This window comes from Scyliorhinus torazame, unplaced genomic scaffold (genome assembly GCF_047496885.1).
Source record: "Scyliorhinus torazame isolate Kashiwa2021f unplaced genomic scaffold, sScyTor2.1 scaffold_888, whole genome shotgun sequence".
Lineage (NCBI taxonomy): Eukaryota > Metazoa > Chordata > Chondrichthyes > Carcharhiniformes > Scyliorhinidae > Scyliorhinus > Scyliorhinus torazame.
Window position 1 is genome coordinate 8,090 of NW_027308615.1, and position 15,215 is coordinate 23,304.

The 15,215-nt window shown below is 58.0% G+C and overlaps 1 protein-coding gene across 1 annotated transcript; it reads left to right on the top strand.

The window, feature by feature from the left end:
• Positions 1 to 714: 714 nt before the first annotated feature.
• Positions 715 to 1,987, top strand: pcsk1nl (proprotein convertase subtilisin/kexin type 1 inhibitor, like). The gene has a single exon (XM_072494716.1). It carries the CDS (start codon positions 801 to 803, stop codon positions 1,671 to 1,673), a length of 873 nt encoding a protein of 290 aa, XP_072350817.1. The 5' UTR covers positions 715 to 800; the 3' UTR covers positions 1,674 to 1,987.
• Positions 1,988 to 15,215: the final 13,228 nt, after the last annotated feature.

A 15,215-nucleotide genomic window follows, 5' to 3' on the forward strand; every position in this document is an offset into this window, starting at 1 on the left:
CTTCGACAGTGAGGCGCTCCCGCAGCACTGACCCTCCGACAGTGCGGCACTCCCTCAGCACTGACCCTCCCACAGTGCGGCGCTCCCTCAGCACTGACCCTCCGACAGTGCGGCGCTCCCTCAGCACTGACCCTCCGACAGTGCGGTGCTCCCTCAGCACTGACCCTCCGACAGTGCGGTGCTCCCTCAGCACTGACCCTCCGACAGTGTGGCGCTCCCTCAGCACTGACCCTCCCACAGTGCGGCCTCCCTCAGTATCGTAGAATTTACAGTGCAGAAGGAGGCCATTCGGCCCATCGAGTCTGCTCCGGTCCTTGGTAAGAGCTCCCTACTTAAGCCCAGACCTCCACCCTACCCCCATAACCCAGTTACTCCGTCTAACGTTTTGGACACAGAGGGCAATTTATCATGGCCAATCCATCTGACCTGCACATCTTTGGACTGTGGGAGGGAACCGGAGCAGCCGGAGGAAACCCACCCAGGCACGGGGAGAACGTGCAGACTCCACACAGTGACCCAGCGGGGAATTGAACCTGGGACCCTGGCACTGTGAGGCAGCAGCAGTGCTAACCACTGTGATACCACTCCAATGATGATGACCCGTTTTAATTCTTTAATTAATGTCTTGGCTATTAGCAGACTTTTGGATGTATTTGTTGTGGTTCCCAGTCCGCCGTCTTTCTAACCATCTCCCTTTCTCTCTCCTTCAGTCTTTGGCTGTGTCAAGGCTCCCGAAGGATGAGGAGGCTGGATTGGTGGTCGCCAGGTTCCGACGGGATGCATTGCCCTACGAGGGCGAGATGTTCGCCTACCCTCCGGGCGAGGCTGCCCGGAACGAGGCCTTCTACGCGCCGCTGGCGAGCCGGGCAGTCCTGGCCCGACTGGGCCTGGGCCCCAGGGAGCAGGAGCTGCTGGAGAGGCAGGGCCTAGTGCTGGGCCAGGCTGACATGACGCCAAGCCTGGGCGGACAGGGCGGTGACGAGAGGCTGGGCGAGGCCCTGCAGCGATTGTTGGAGGAAAGCTGGCGGAGGGACCAGGAAGCGGCCTACCTGGCCAACCTGCTGAGAGCCTGGAGCGAGATGGGCTTGCTCGAGGCCTACCCAGGCGACGTGAAGGAGACTGAGCCCGAGCCCCGCAACGGCTACCCCGACTACGACGAGCTGGCAGCCGGTCGCTATGGCAACCGCCAGATGGCCTACGATCCCCCGGGACGCCCGGGCCTGGACCAGACGGCGGGGGACGCCGGTGGGGAGCTGGAGCAGCAGGTCATGCGCTACATGGTGGGCCGCATCCTCGCCAACCTCGACACCGACGCCGGCTACGCCCCCAGGCCCCCGCGGCTGGTCAAGCGGGATCTGCCCGAGGCCCCGGGTCCCAGGCGTGTCAGGAGGGCCCTGGTGGAGGAGGAGGCCGGCGGGGCGGGGGGCCGCACCAATCTGCTGCGTGTCAAACGACTGGGCCAGGAGGAGAAGGCCGAAGAGGATGGGGGTGCACAGGACGGCGCCCGCTACCCGCCCCCGGGAGCTAAAGAGGCCTGGGCGCCCCCCGGGCTACAGCGGATCAAACGAATCGAGGAACGCCTCCCAGGGCCGGGGGCCGTCCGGAATAGACGCTACGCCGGCTACCAGGGGGCAGAACTGGCCGAGCGATTCATCAAATTCCTGCCCGATTAAATTGTGCCAATCGGCCTCCAGAACGTCAAATAAATTCATCTCTTTATCTCCAAATGCGACAAAAATGAAGGGCGTGGGAGCCAGGAGGCGGCGCTGAGCAGAGGCGACACTCCAATCTGTAATTGAGGCAAATTTAATTTCCTGCTTCCCTGTGTGTGTGCATCCCCCTCCCTCCTTCCCTCTCTCTCTCTGTCCCTTGTGTGATCGCTGGCATTCGGGCATGCCGCCCCCTCAGTCGAACAGCTCGCAGCTCTCGAACCACCTTGTACACAGTGAATTTTGTCATCAATAAAAGAAAATATGGTTGCTCTCTTCGCCACCTGGTACGGTTCGATCTTTTAAAAAAAATTCATTTTGGGGATGTGGGTGACGTTGGTTAGGCCGAGCATTTATTGCCCATCCCTAGTTCAGTAGGTGGTGGGTGAGCTGCCTTCTTGAACCGCTGCACCCCCTGAGGTGTAGGTACACCCACAGTGCTGTTAGGGAGAGGGCTCCAGGATGTTGCCCCAGCGACGGTGAAGGAACGGCCAATATGTTTCCAAGTGGGGATGGTGAGGGGCTCGGAGGGGAACCTCCAGGTGGTGGGGGTTCCCAGGTATCTGCTGCTCTTGTCCTTCTAGATGGTGGTGGTGGTGGGTTTGGGAGGTGCTGCCTCAGGACCCTTGGCGAGTGGCCGCTGTGCATCTTGTAGACGGTGCACACGGCTGCCGCTGTGCGTCGGGGGGAGGGAGGGAGTGAATGTTTGTGGAAGGGGGAGCAATCGAGCGGGGCTGCTTTGTCCTGGATGGTGTCGAGCCTCTTAGAACATAGAACAGTACAGCACAGAACAGGCCCTTCGGCCCTCCATGTTGTGCCGAGCATTGTCCGAAACCAAGGTCAAGCTATCCCACTCCCTGTCATTCTGGTGCGCTCCATGTGCCTATCCAATAACCGCTTGAAAGTTCCTAAAGTGTCCGACTCCACTATCACAGCAGGCAGTCCATATGAACTTAAGCAGGGAGTCAGGAGGGCTAAAAGGGGTCATGAAAAGTCATTGGCAAATAGGGTTAAGGAAAATCCCAAGGCTTTTTACACTTACATAAAAAGCAAGAGGGTAGCCAGGGAAAGGGTTGGCCCACTGAAGGATAGGCAAGGGAATCTATGTGTGGAGCCAGAGGAAATGGGCGAGGTACTAAATGAATACTTTGCATCAGTATTCACCAAAGAGAAGGAATTGGTAGATGTTGAGTCTGGAGAAGGGGGTGTAGATAGCCTGGGTCACATTGTGATCCAAAAAGACGAGGTGTTGGGTGTCTTAAAAAATATTAAGGTAGATAAGTCCCCAGGGCCGGATGGGATCTACCCCAGAATACTGAAGGAGGCTGGAGAGGAAATTGCTGAGGCCTTGACAGAAATCTTTGGATCCTCGCTGTCTTCCGGGGATGTCCCGGAGGACTGGAGAATAGCCAATGTTGTTCCTCTGTTTAAGAAGGGTGGCAGGGATAATCCCGGGAACTACAGGCCGGTGAGCCTTACTTCAGTGGTAGGGAAATTACTGGAGAGAATTCTTCGAGACAGGATCTACTCCCATTTGGAAGCAAATGGACGTATTAGTGAGAGGCAGCACGGTTTTGTGAAGGGGAGGTCGTGTCTCACTAACTTGATCGAGTTTTTCGAGGAGGTCACTAAGATGATTGATGCAGGTAGGGCAGTAGATGTTGTCTATATGGACTTCAGTAAGGCCTTTGACAAGGTCCCTCATGGTAGACTAGTACAAAAGGTGAAGTCACACGGGATCAGGGGTGAACTGGCAAGGTGGATACAGAACTGGCTAGGCCATAGAAGGCAGAGGGTAGCAATGGAGGGATGCTTTTCTAATTGGAGGGCTGTGACCAGTGGTGTTCCACAGGGATCAGTGCTGGGACCTTTGCTCTTTGTAGTATATATAAATGATTTGGAGGAAAATGTAACTGGTCTGATTAGTAAGTTTGCAGACGACACAAAGGTCGGTGGAATTGCGGATAGCGATGAGGACTGTCTGAGGATACAGCAGGATTTAGATTGTCTGGAGACTTGGGCGGAGAGATGGCAGATGGAGTTTAACCTGGACAAATGTGAGGTAATGCATTTTGGAAGGGCTAATGCAGGTAGGGAATATACAGTGAATGGTAGAACCCTCAAGAGTATTGAAAGTCAAAGAGATCTAGGAGTACAGGTCCACAGATCACTGAAAGGGGCTACACAGGTGGAGAAGGTAGTCAAGAAGGCATACGGCATGCTTGCCTTCATTGGCCGGGGCATTGAGTATAAGAATTGGCAAGTCATGTTGCAGCTGTATAGAACCTTAGTTAGGCCACACTTGGAGTATAGTGTTCAATTCTGGTCGCCACACTACCAGAAGGATGTGGAGGCTTTAGAGAGGGTGCAGAAGAGATTTACCAGAATGTTGCCTGGTATGGAGGGCATAAGCTATGAGGAGCGATTGAATAAACTCGGTTTGTTCTCACTGGAACGAAGGAGGTTGAGGGGCGACCTGAGGTATACAAAATTATGAGGGGCATAGACAGAGTGGATAGTCAGAGGCTTTTCCCAGGGTAGAGGGGTCAATTACTAGGGGGCGTAGGTTTAAGGTGAGAGGGGCAAAGTTTAGAGTAGATGTACGAGGCAAGTTTTTTACGCAGAGGGTAGTGGGTGCCTGGAACTCACTACCGGAGGAGGTAGTGGAGGCAGGGACGATAGGGACATTTAAGGGGCATCTTGACAAATATATGAATAGGATGGGAATAGAAGGATACGGACCCAGGAAGTGTAGAAGATTGTAGTTTAGTCGGGCAGTATGGTCGGCACGGGCTTGGAGGGCCGAAGGGCCTGTTCCTGTGCTGTACATTTCTTTGTTCTTTGTTTTGTTTGTTCTTTGTTCTTTGTATTCCACACCCTAACCACTCTCTGAGTAAAGAACCTACCTCGGACATCCCTCCTATATCTCCCACCCTGAACCTTATACACAGAACCTAATACCCCCTTGTAACAGCTACATCCACCCGAGGAGATAGTCTCTGAATGTCCACTCTATCTATCCCCTCATCATCTTATAAACCTCTATTAAGTCGCCTCTCATCCTCCTCCGCTCCAAAGAGAAAAGCCCGAGCTCCCTCAACCTTTCCTCATAAGACCTATCCTCCAATCCAGGCAGCATCCTGGTAAATCTCCTTTGCACCCTTTCCAATGCTTCCACATCCCTCCTATAATGATGTGACCAGAACTGCTCACAATACTCCAAATGTGGTCTCACCAGGGTCATGTACAGTTGCAGCATAACCCCGCGGCTCTTAAACTCAAGCCCCCTGTTAATAAACGCTAACACGCTATAGGCCTTCTTCAAGGCTCTATCCACTTGAGTGGCAACCTTCAGAGATCTGTGGACATGAACCCCAAGATCTCTCTGTTCCTCCACACTCCTCAGAACCCTGCCGTTGACCCTGTAATCCGCATTCAAATTTGTCCGACCAAAACAAATCACCTCGCACTTATCAGGGTTAAACTCCATTTGCTATTTTTCGGCCCAGCTCTGCATCCTATCAACGTCTCTTTGCAGCCGACAGCAGGAGGAGTGTTGTCGGAGCCGCGCTCATCCAGGCGAGTGGGAGAGTCCATCACACTCCTGACTTGTGTCCTTGTAGATGGTGGACAGGCTTTGGGGGGAGTCAGGAGGTGAGTTACTCTCCGCAGGATTCCCAGCCTCTGACCTGCTCCGGTAGCCACAGTATTTATACGGCTGGGTCCAGTTCAGTTTCTGGTCAGTGGTAACCCCCAGGATGTTGATCTGTAAAATCATCTCCTGTCATTGCACCCCCCCCCCCGGCCCTCCCTCACCCCAGTGGGTGTGGGGCGTGGGATTGGGGGGGATGGCTCACAGGACGGGAGCGACGGTCCTCACGGCCCGAGGGACTCTGCGCAAAAAGGTCCAAGGCAAAGGCGGTGGGGTCTCGAGTAACAGGCTGGAGAGGGGCTGAATGGGCCTCCTCCTGTTCCTGTGTAACAGGCTCGAGAGGGGCTGAATGGGCCTCCTCCTGTTCCTGTGTAACAGGCTCGAGAGGGGCTGAATGGGCCTCCACCTGTTCCTGTGTAACAGGCTCGAGAGGGGCTGAATGGGCCTCCTCCTGTTCCTGTGTAACAGGCTCGAGAGGGGCTGAATGGGCCTCCTCCTGTTCCAGTGTAACAGGCTCGAAAGGGGCTGAATGGGCCTCCTCCTGTTCCTGTGTAACAGGCTCGAGGGGGGCTGAATGGGCCTCCTCCTGTTCCTGTGTAACAGGCTGGAGAGGGGCTGAATGGGCCTCCTCCTGTTCCTGTGTAACAGGCTCGAGAGGGGCTGAATGGGTCTCCTCCTGTTCCTGTGTAACAGCCTCGAGAGGGGCTGAATGGGCCTACTCCTGTTCCTATGTAACAGGCTCGAGAGGGGCTGAATGGGCCTCCTCCTGTTTCTACGTAACAGGCTCGAGAGGGGCTGAATGGGCCTCCTCCTGTTCCGATGTAACAGGCTCGAGAGGGGCTGAATGGTCCTCCTCCTGTTCCTGTGTAACAGGCTCAAGAGGGGCTGAATGGGCCTCATCCTGTTCCTGTGTAACAAGCTCGAGAGGGGCTGAATGGGCCTCCTCCTGTTTCTATGAAACAGGCTTGAGAGGGGCTGAATGGGCCTCCTCCTGTTCCTGTGTAACAGGGTTGAGAGGGGCTGAATGGGCCTCCTCCTGTTCCTATGTAACAGGCTCGAGAGGGGCTGAATGGGCCTCCTCCTGTTTCTATGTAACAGGCTCGAGAGGCGTTGAATGGGCCTCCACCTGTTCCTGTGTAACAGGCTCGAGAGGGGCTGAATGGGCCTCCTGCTGTTCCAGTGTAACAGGCTCGAGAGGGGCTGAATGGGCCTCCTCCTGTTCCTGTGTAACAGGCTCGAGAGGGGCTGAATGGGCCTCCTCCTGTTCCTGTGTAACAGGCTCGAGAGGGGCTGAATGGGCCTCCTCCTGTTCCTGTGTAACAGGTTGGAGGGGGGCTGAATGGGCCTCCTCCTGTTCCTGTGTAACAGGCTCGAGAGGGGCTGAATGGGTCTCCTCCTGTTCCTGTGTAACAGGCTCGAGAGGGGCTGAATGGGCCTCCTCCTGTTTCTATGTAACAGGCTCGAGAGGGGCTGAATGGGCCTCCTCCTGTTTCTACGTAACAGGCTCGAGAGGGGCTGAATGGGCCTCCTCCTGTTCCGATGTAACAGGCTCGAGAGGGGCTGAATGGGCCTCCTCCTGTTCCAGTGTAACAGGCTCGAAAGGGGCTGAATGGGCCTCCTCCTGTTCCTGTGTAACAGGCTCGAGGGGGGCTGAATGGGCCTCCTCCTGTTCCTGTGTAACAGGCTGGAGAGGGGCTGAATGGGCCTCCTCCTGTTCCTGTGTAACAGGCTCGAGAGGGGCTGAATGGGTCTCCTCCTGTTCCTGTGTAACAGCCTCGAGAGGGGCTGAATGGGCCTACTCCTGTTCCTATGTTACAGGCTCGAGAGGGGCTGAATGGGCCTCCTCCTGTTTCTACGTAACAGGCTCGAGAGGGGCTGAATGGGCCTCATCCTGTTCCTGTGTAACAGGCTCAAGAGGGGCTGAATGGGCCTCATCCTGTTCCTGTGTAACAAGCTCGAGAGGGGCTGAATGGGCCTCCTCCCGTTTCTATGAAAGAGGCTCGAGAGGGGCTGAATGGGCCTCCACCTGTTCCTGTGTAACAGGCTCGAGAGGGGCTGAATGGGCCTCCTGCTGTTCCTGTGTAACAGGCTCGAGAGGGGCTGAATGGGCCTCCTCCTGGTCCTGTGTAACAGGCTCGAGAGGGGCTGAATGGGCCTCCTCCTGTTCCTGTGTAACAGGCTCGAGAGGGGCTGAGTGGTCCTCCTCCTGTTCCTGTGTAACTGGCTCAAGAGGGGCTGAATGGGCCTCATCCTGTTCCTGTGTAACAGGCTCGAGAGGGGCTGAAAGGGCCTCCTCCCGTTTCTATGAAACAGGCTCAAGAGGGGCTGAATGGGCCTCCTCCTGTTCCTGTGTAACAGGCTTGAGAGGGGCTGAATGGGCCTCCTCCTGTTCCTATGTAACAGGCTCGAGAGGGGCTGAATGGGCCTCCTCCTGTTTCTATGTAACAGGCTCGAGAGGGGCTGAATGGGCCTCCTCCTGTTCCTATGTAACAGGCTCGAGAGGGGCTGAATGGGCCTCCTCCTGTTTCTACGTAACAGGCTCGAGAGGGGCTGAATGGTCCTCCTCCTGTTCCTGTGTAACAGGCTCAAGAGGGGCTGAATGGGCCTCCTCCTGTTCCTGTGTAACAGGCTCGAGAGGGGCTGAATGGGCCTCCTCCTGTTCCTATGTAACAGGCTCGAGAGGGGCTGAATGGGCCTCCTCCTGTTTCTATGTAACAGGCTCGAGAGGGGCTGAATAGGCCTCCTCCTGTTTCTATGAAATAGGCTTGAGAGGGACTGAATGGGCCTCCTCCTGTTCCTGTGGAACAGGCTCGAGAGGGGCTGAACGGGCTCTCTTGTTTCTGTGTAACAGGCTGGAGAGGGACTGAATGGGCCTCCACCTGTTCCTGTGTAACAGGCTCGAGAGGGGCTGAATGGGGCCCCCTCCTGTTCCTGTGTAACAGGCTCGAGAGGGGCTGCATGGGGCCTCCTCCTGTTCCTGTGGAACAGGCTCGAGAGGGACTGAATGGGCCTCCTCCTGTTCCTGTGTAACAGGCTCGAGAGGGGCTGAATGGGCCTCCTCCTGTTCCTGTGTAACAGGCTCGAGAGGGGCTGAATGGGCCTCCTCCTGTTCCTGTGTAACAGGCTGGAGGGGGGCTGAATGGGCCTCCTCCTGTTCCTGTGTAACAGGCTCGAGAGGGGCTGAATGGGTCTCCTCCTGTTCCTGTGTAACAGGCTCGAGAGGGGCTGAATGGGCCTCCTCCTGTTTCTATGTAACAGGCTCGAGAGGGGCTGAATGGGCCTCCTCCTGTTTCTACGTAACAGGCTCGAGAGGGGCTGAATGGGCCTCCTCCTGTTCCGATGTAACAGGCTCGAGAGGGGCTGAATGGGCCTCCTCCTGTTCCAGTGTAACAGGCTCGAAAGGGGCTGAATGGGCCTCCTCCTGTTCCTGTGTAACAGGCTCGAGGGGGGCTGAATGGGCCTCCTCCTGTTCCTGTGTAACAGGCTGGAGAGGGGCTGAATGGGCCTCCTCCTGTTCCTGTGTAACAGGCTCGAGAGGGGCTGAATGGGTCTCCTCCTGTTCCTGTGTAACAGCCTCGAGAGGGGCTGAATGGGCCTACTCCTGTTCCTATGTAACAGGCTCGAGAGGGGCTGAATGGGCCTCCTCCTGTTTCTACGTAACAGGCTCGAGAGGGGCTGAATGGGCCTCATCCTGTTCCTGTGTAACAGGCTCAAGAGGGGCTGAATGGGCCTCATCCTGTTCCTGTGTAACAAGCTCGAGAGGGGCTGAATGGGCCTCCTCCCGTTTCTATGAAAGAGGCTCGAGAGGGGCTGAATGGGCCTCCACCTGTTCCTGTGTAACAGGCTCGAGAGGGGCTGAATGGGCCTCCTGCTGTTCCTGTGTAACAGGCTCGAGAGGGGCTGAATGGGCCTCCTCCTGGTCCTGTGTAACAGGCTCGAGAGGGGCTGAATGGGCCTCCTCCTGTTCCTGTGTAACAGGCTCGAGAGGGGCTGAGTGGTCCTCCTCCTGTTCCTGTGTAACTGGCTCAAGAGGGGCTGAATGGGCCTCATCCTGTTCCTGTGTAACAGGCTCGAGAGGGGCTGAAAGGGCCTCCTCCCGTTTCTATGAAACAGGCTCAAGAGGGGCTGAATGGGCCTCCTCCTGTTCCTGTGTAACAGGCTTGAGAGGGGCTGAATGGGCCTCCTCCTGTTCCTATGTAACAGGCTCGAGAGGGGCTGAATGGGCCTCCTCCTGTTTCTATGTAACAGGCTCGAGAGGGGCTGAATGGGCCTCCTCCTGTTCCTATGTAACAGGCTCGAGAGGGGCTGAATGGGCCTCCTCCTGTTTCTACGTAACAGGCTCGAGAGGGGCTGAATGGTCCTCCTCCTGTTCCTGTGTAACAGGCTCAAGAGGGGCTGAATGGGCCTCCTCCTGTTCCTGTGTAACAGGCTCGAGAGGGGCTGAATGGGCCTCCTCCTGTTCCTATGTAACAGGCTCGAGAGGGGCTGAATGGGCCTCCTCCTGTTTCTATGTAACAGGCTCGAGAGGGGCTGAATAGGCCTCCTCCTGTTTCTATGAAATAGGCTTGAGAGGGACTGAATGGGCCTCCTCCTGTTCCTGTGGAACAGGCTCGAGAGGGGCTGAACGGGCTCTCTTGTTTCTGTGTAACAGGCTGGAGAGGGACTGAATGGGCCTCCACCTGTTCCTGTGTAACAGGCTCGAGAGGGGCTGAATGGGGCCCCCTCCTGTTCCTGTGTAACAGGCTCGAGAGGGGCTGCATGGGGCCTCCTCCTGTTCCTGTGGAACAGGCTCGAGAGGGACTGAATGGGCCTCCTCCTGTTCCTGTGTAACAGGCTCGAGAGGGGCTGAATGGGGCCTCCTCCTGTTCCTGTGTAACAGGCTCGAGAGGGGCTGAATGGGGCCTCCTCCTGTTCCTGTGTAACAGGCCCGTGAGGGGCTGAATGGGCCTCCTGCTGTTCCTGTGTAACAGGCTCGAGAGGGGCTGAATGGGCCTCCTCCTGTTCCTGTGTGACAGCACTGACCCCCCGACAGTGCGGCGCTCCCTCAGCACTGACCCTCCGACAGTGCGGCACTCCCACAGCACTGACCCTCCGACAGTGCGGCGCTCCCTCAGCACTGACCCTCCGACAGTGCGGCGCTCCCTCAGCACTGACCCTCCGACAGTGCGGCGCTCCCTCAGCACTGACCCTCCGACAGTGCGGCGCTCCCTCAGCACTGACCCTCCGACAGTGCGGCGCTCCCTCAGCACTGACCCTCCGACAGTGCGGCGCTCCCTCAGCACTAACCCTCCGACAGTGCGGCGCTCCCTGAGCACTGACTCTCCGACAGTGCGGCGCTCCCACAGCACTGACCCTCCGACAGTGCGGCGCTCCCTCAGCGCTGACCCTCCGACAGTGCGGCGCTCCCTCAGCGCTGACCCTCCCACAGTGCGGCACTCCCTCAGCACTGACCCTCCGACAGTGCGGCGCTCCCTCAGCACTGACCCTCCGACAGTGCGGCGCTCCCTCAGCACTGACCCTCCGACAGTGCGGTGCTCCCTCAGCACTGGCCCTCCGACAGTGCGGCGCTCCCTCAGCACTGACACTCCGATAGTGCGGCGCTCCCTAAGCACTGACACTCCGATAGTGCGGCGCTCCCTCAGCACTGACCCTCCGACAGTGCGGCGCACCCTCAGCACTGACCCTCCGACAGTGCGGCGCTCCCTCAGCACTGACCCTCCGACAGTGCGGCGCTCCCTCAGCACTGACCCTCCGACAGTGCGGCGCTCCCTCAGCACTGACCCTCCGACAGTGCGGCGCTCCCTCAGCACTGACCCTCTGACAGTGCGGCGCTCCCTCAGCACTGACCCTCCGACAGTGCGGCGCTCCCTCAGCACTGACCCTCTGACAGTGCGGCGCTCCCTCAGCACTGACCCTCCGACAGTGCGGCGCCCCCTCAGCACTGACCCTCCGACAGTGCGGCGCTCCCTCACCACTGACCCTCCGACAGTGCAGCGCTCCCTCAGCACTGACCCTCCGACAGTGCGGCGCTCCCTCAGCACTGACCCTCAGAAACTATTACACTACCTCAGCACTGACCCTCCGACAGTGCGGCGCTCCCTCAGCAGTGACCCTCCAACTGTGCGGTGCTCCCTCAGTACTGATCCTCCGACAGTGCGGCGCTCCCTCAGCACTGACCCTCCGACAGTGCGGCGCTCCCTCAGCACTGACCCTCCGACAGTGCGGCACTCCCTTCGCACTGACCCTCCGACAGTGCAGCGCTCCCTCAGCACTGACCCTCCGACCATGCGGCGCTCCCTCAGCACTGACCCTCCGACAGTGCGGCGCTCCCTCAGCACTGACCCTCCCACAGTGCGGCGCTCCCTCAGCACTGACCCTCCGACAGTGCGACGCTCCCTCAGCACTGACCCTCCGACAGTGCGGCGCTCCCTCAGCACTGATCCTCCGACAGTGCGGCGCTCCCTCAGCATTGGCGGGCATGGTATTGGGGGTGTGGGGCATCAGTTTGGCCTGTTTCCTGGAGTTCAGTGTCAGAGCTACACCGGGGTCACCTGGACGACCTCATCGGGTCTCGGGTGTGCTAACCCCGGTGGGAGTCCACTCGCTTCAGAGCTTCTATCGCCAACACCCTCGAGCACTCAGAAAATGGGCAGCCAGAGGCCGTTCGGCCCCTTGAGCCTGCTCTCCCATTGAACACCATGGCGGCTGAACCTGCGCAGTGACTCCACTGCCCCCACCCCCAATCCCTCGCTTCCCTCCGTGTCCGAACATCGCCCGCCCTCCATCCAGAATCTACTCGTCGACTGAGCTTCCTCTCGGCTCAATAACTCCAATGGTTCCGGACCCGCGGAGTGACGAGGCCTAGTCTCGTTTGGAGCTCAAATCCTCCGCCCGTTGATCCCGATAACACACCTGCCGAAGACATTGAGACAGGCCTTGGTCGTCACGGAGCCAGGTGCCAAGCTGCTGGGTTGAAACTTGTCGCGGGGGAAACAGCCAATCGTCAGGAACCCCACACCGTCGCCTGGTGTAATGATATGTAAACAGTCAGATACCTAAAGGGTTAATTATAACATCTAGCTGTAACAGTACCATTAGAGGGCACCACTAGATCCCACTATAAGTATCAGTTCCCAGAGGATCTTGGCCTCCTTCAACCCAGGAGTGACTAGACAGCAGTAGTGTACGATAGATAGATCACAGCATAGTTAGCACGTGTAGTTCTGAATCAGTTAATACATTAATATATAATTACTTAATTACTAGGGATAGTTCTGTAGAGTGTCGAACTCAAATATAATTAATCGTTACTTAATAAATTACTTGCTTTAAGTTGAAGATTCGTGGCTTCTTAAGGATCAGACCTTCTGGATATACAGCAACTAGTATCGATACATATTATTGAACCCAATAATACAACACCTGGGCCCACGGGAAAGGCTTCTCAAGCCTCTACACCAAGTGAGATCCGAAATCGCAAGAGGTCACAATGTTTCATACAGCGCAAAGCTCCCTCTACACTGTCCCCATCAAACACTTCCAGGGCAGGTACAGCACGGGGTTAGATACAGAGTAAAGCTCCCTCTACACTGTCCCCATCAAACACTCCCAGGACAGGTACAGCACGGGGTTAGATACAGAGTAAAGCTCCCTCTACACTGTCCCCATGAAACACTCCCAGGACAGGTACAGCACGGGGTTACATACAAGATGAAGCTCCCTCGACACTGTCCCCATCAAACACTCCCAGGACAGGTACAGCACGGTGTTAGATACAGAGTAAAGCTCACTCTGCACTGTCCCCATCAAACACTCCCAGGACAGGTACAGCACGGGGTTAGATACAGAGTAAAGCTCCCTCCGCACTCTCCCCATCAAACACTCCCAGGACAGGTGCAGCACGGGGTTAGATGCAGAGCAAAGCTCCCTCGACACTGTCCCCATCAAACAGTCCCAGGACAGGTACAGCACGGGGTTAGATACAGAATAAAGCTCCCTCTACACTGTCCCCATCAAAGACTCCCAGGACAGGTACAGCACGGGGTTAGATACAGAGTAAAGCTCCCTCTACACTGTCCCCATCAAACACTCCCAGGACAGGTACAACACGGGGTTGGATACAGAGTAAAGCCCCCTCTACACTGTCCCCATCAAACACTCCCAGGACAGGTACAGCATGGGGTTAGATACAGAGTAAAGCTCCCTCTACACTGTCCCCATCAAAGACTCCCAGGACAGGTACAGCACGGGGTTAGATACAGAGTAAAGCTCCCTCTACACTGTCCCCATCAAACACTCCCAGGACAGGTACAACACGGGGTTGGATACAGAGTAAAGCCCCCTCTACACTGTCCCCATCAAACACTCCCAGGACAGGTACAGCATGGGGTTAGATACAGAGTAAAGCTCCCTCTACACTGTCCCCATCAAACACTCCCAGGGCAGGTACAGCACGGGGTTAGATACAGAGTAAAGGTCCCTCTACACTGTCCCCATCAAACACTCCCAGGACAGGTACAGCACGAGGGGATAATGTGCAAAGAAATTTGAGAAGCTCAATGCTGTTATTTCAGATTGTTTAATTATGACTTGTCACTGGTAATCTAGAAGCTTCCACCAATCGGCCGACTGCCAGCAGCAGTTACTCTCGAATTGATGTGTTGATTCGTTTGGATGTTGTCGCTGATGGGATGTGTTGGGCACAGATCTCCAGGATGCTGGACGTGAGCAGCCATCACACCCAGTGTTCGCTATCTGTGAAAGAGCAAGAACAGAGTGAGCAGTCCCAGAGTGCATTGGGACTGAGATTCCCAACCGGATCAACCATATTGTCCCTCTCTCCCACCCCCAGGGCCCTGGGCTATCTCCCGGGGCCCAGCTCATCGCGGGATGTGACCGAGGCGGGCTTGGTGACTCGCCAGCTCTTTGACTCTGACAGGCATCACACACCCGATACGAAGCTGACCGAAAACACACACACTCAGATTAACACAGGCACTCGCTCGCCCACACTCGCCCGCCCTCCCTCGCCCGCCCGCACTCCCTCGCCCGCACTCGCTCGCCCGCACTACCTCGCCCGCACTACCTCGCCCGCACTACCTCGCCCGCACTACCTCGCCCGCACTACCTCGCCCGCACTACCTCGCCCGCACTACCTCGCCCGCACTACCTCGCCCCCACTCGCTCGCCCGCCCACGCCCGCCCCAGCTCGCTCGCCCTCGCTCGCTCGCCCTCGCTCGCCCCCACTCGGTCGCCCCCACTCGCTCGCCCGCACTCGCTCGCCCGCACTCGCTCGCCCGCCCCCGCTCACCCGCCCCCGCTCGCCCGCCCCCGCTCGCCCGCCCCCACTCGCTCGCCCGCCCTCGCTCGCCCCCACTCGGTCGCCCCCACTCGCTCGCCCGCACTCGCTCGCCCGCACTCGCTCGCCCGCCCCCGCTCGCCCGCCCCCGCTCGCCCGCCCCCACTCGCTCGCCCGCCCCCGCTCGCCCGCCCCCGCTCGCCCGCCCCCGCTCGCCCGCCCCCGCTCGCCCCCACTCAGTCGCCCCCACTCGCCCGCCCCCACTCGCTCGCCCCCACTCGCTCGCCCCCACTCGCTCGCCCGCACTCGCTCACCCGCCCTCGCCCGCCCCCACTCGCCCGCCCCCACTCGCTCGCCCCCACTCGCTCGCCCGCACTCGCTCACCCGCCCTCGCCCGCCCCCACTCGCCCGCCCCCACTCGCCCGCCCACACTCGCTCGCTCACACTCGCTCGCCCACACTCGCTCGCCCTCATGCGCTCGCCCGCCCTCGCCCGCCCCCACTCGCCCGCCCCCACTCGCTCGCCCACACTCGCTCGCTCACACTCGCTCGCTCAC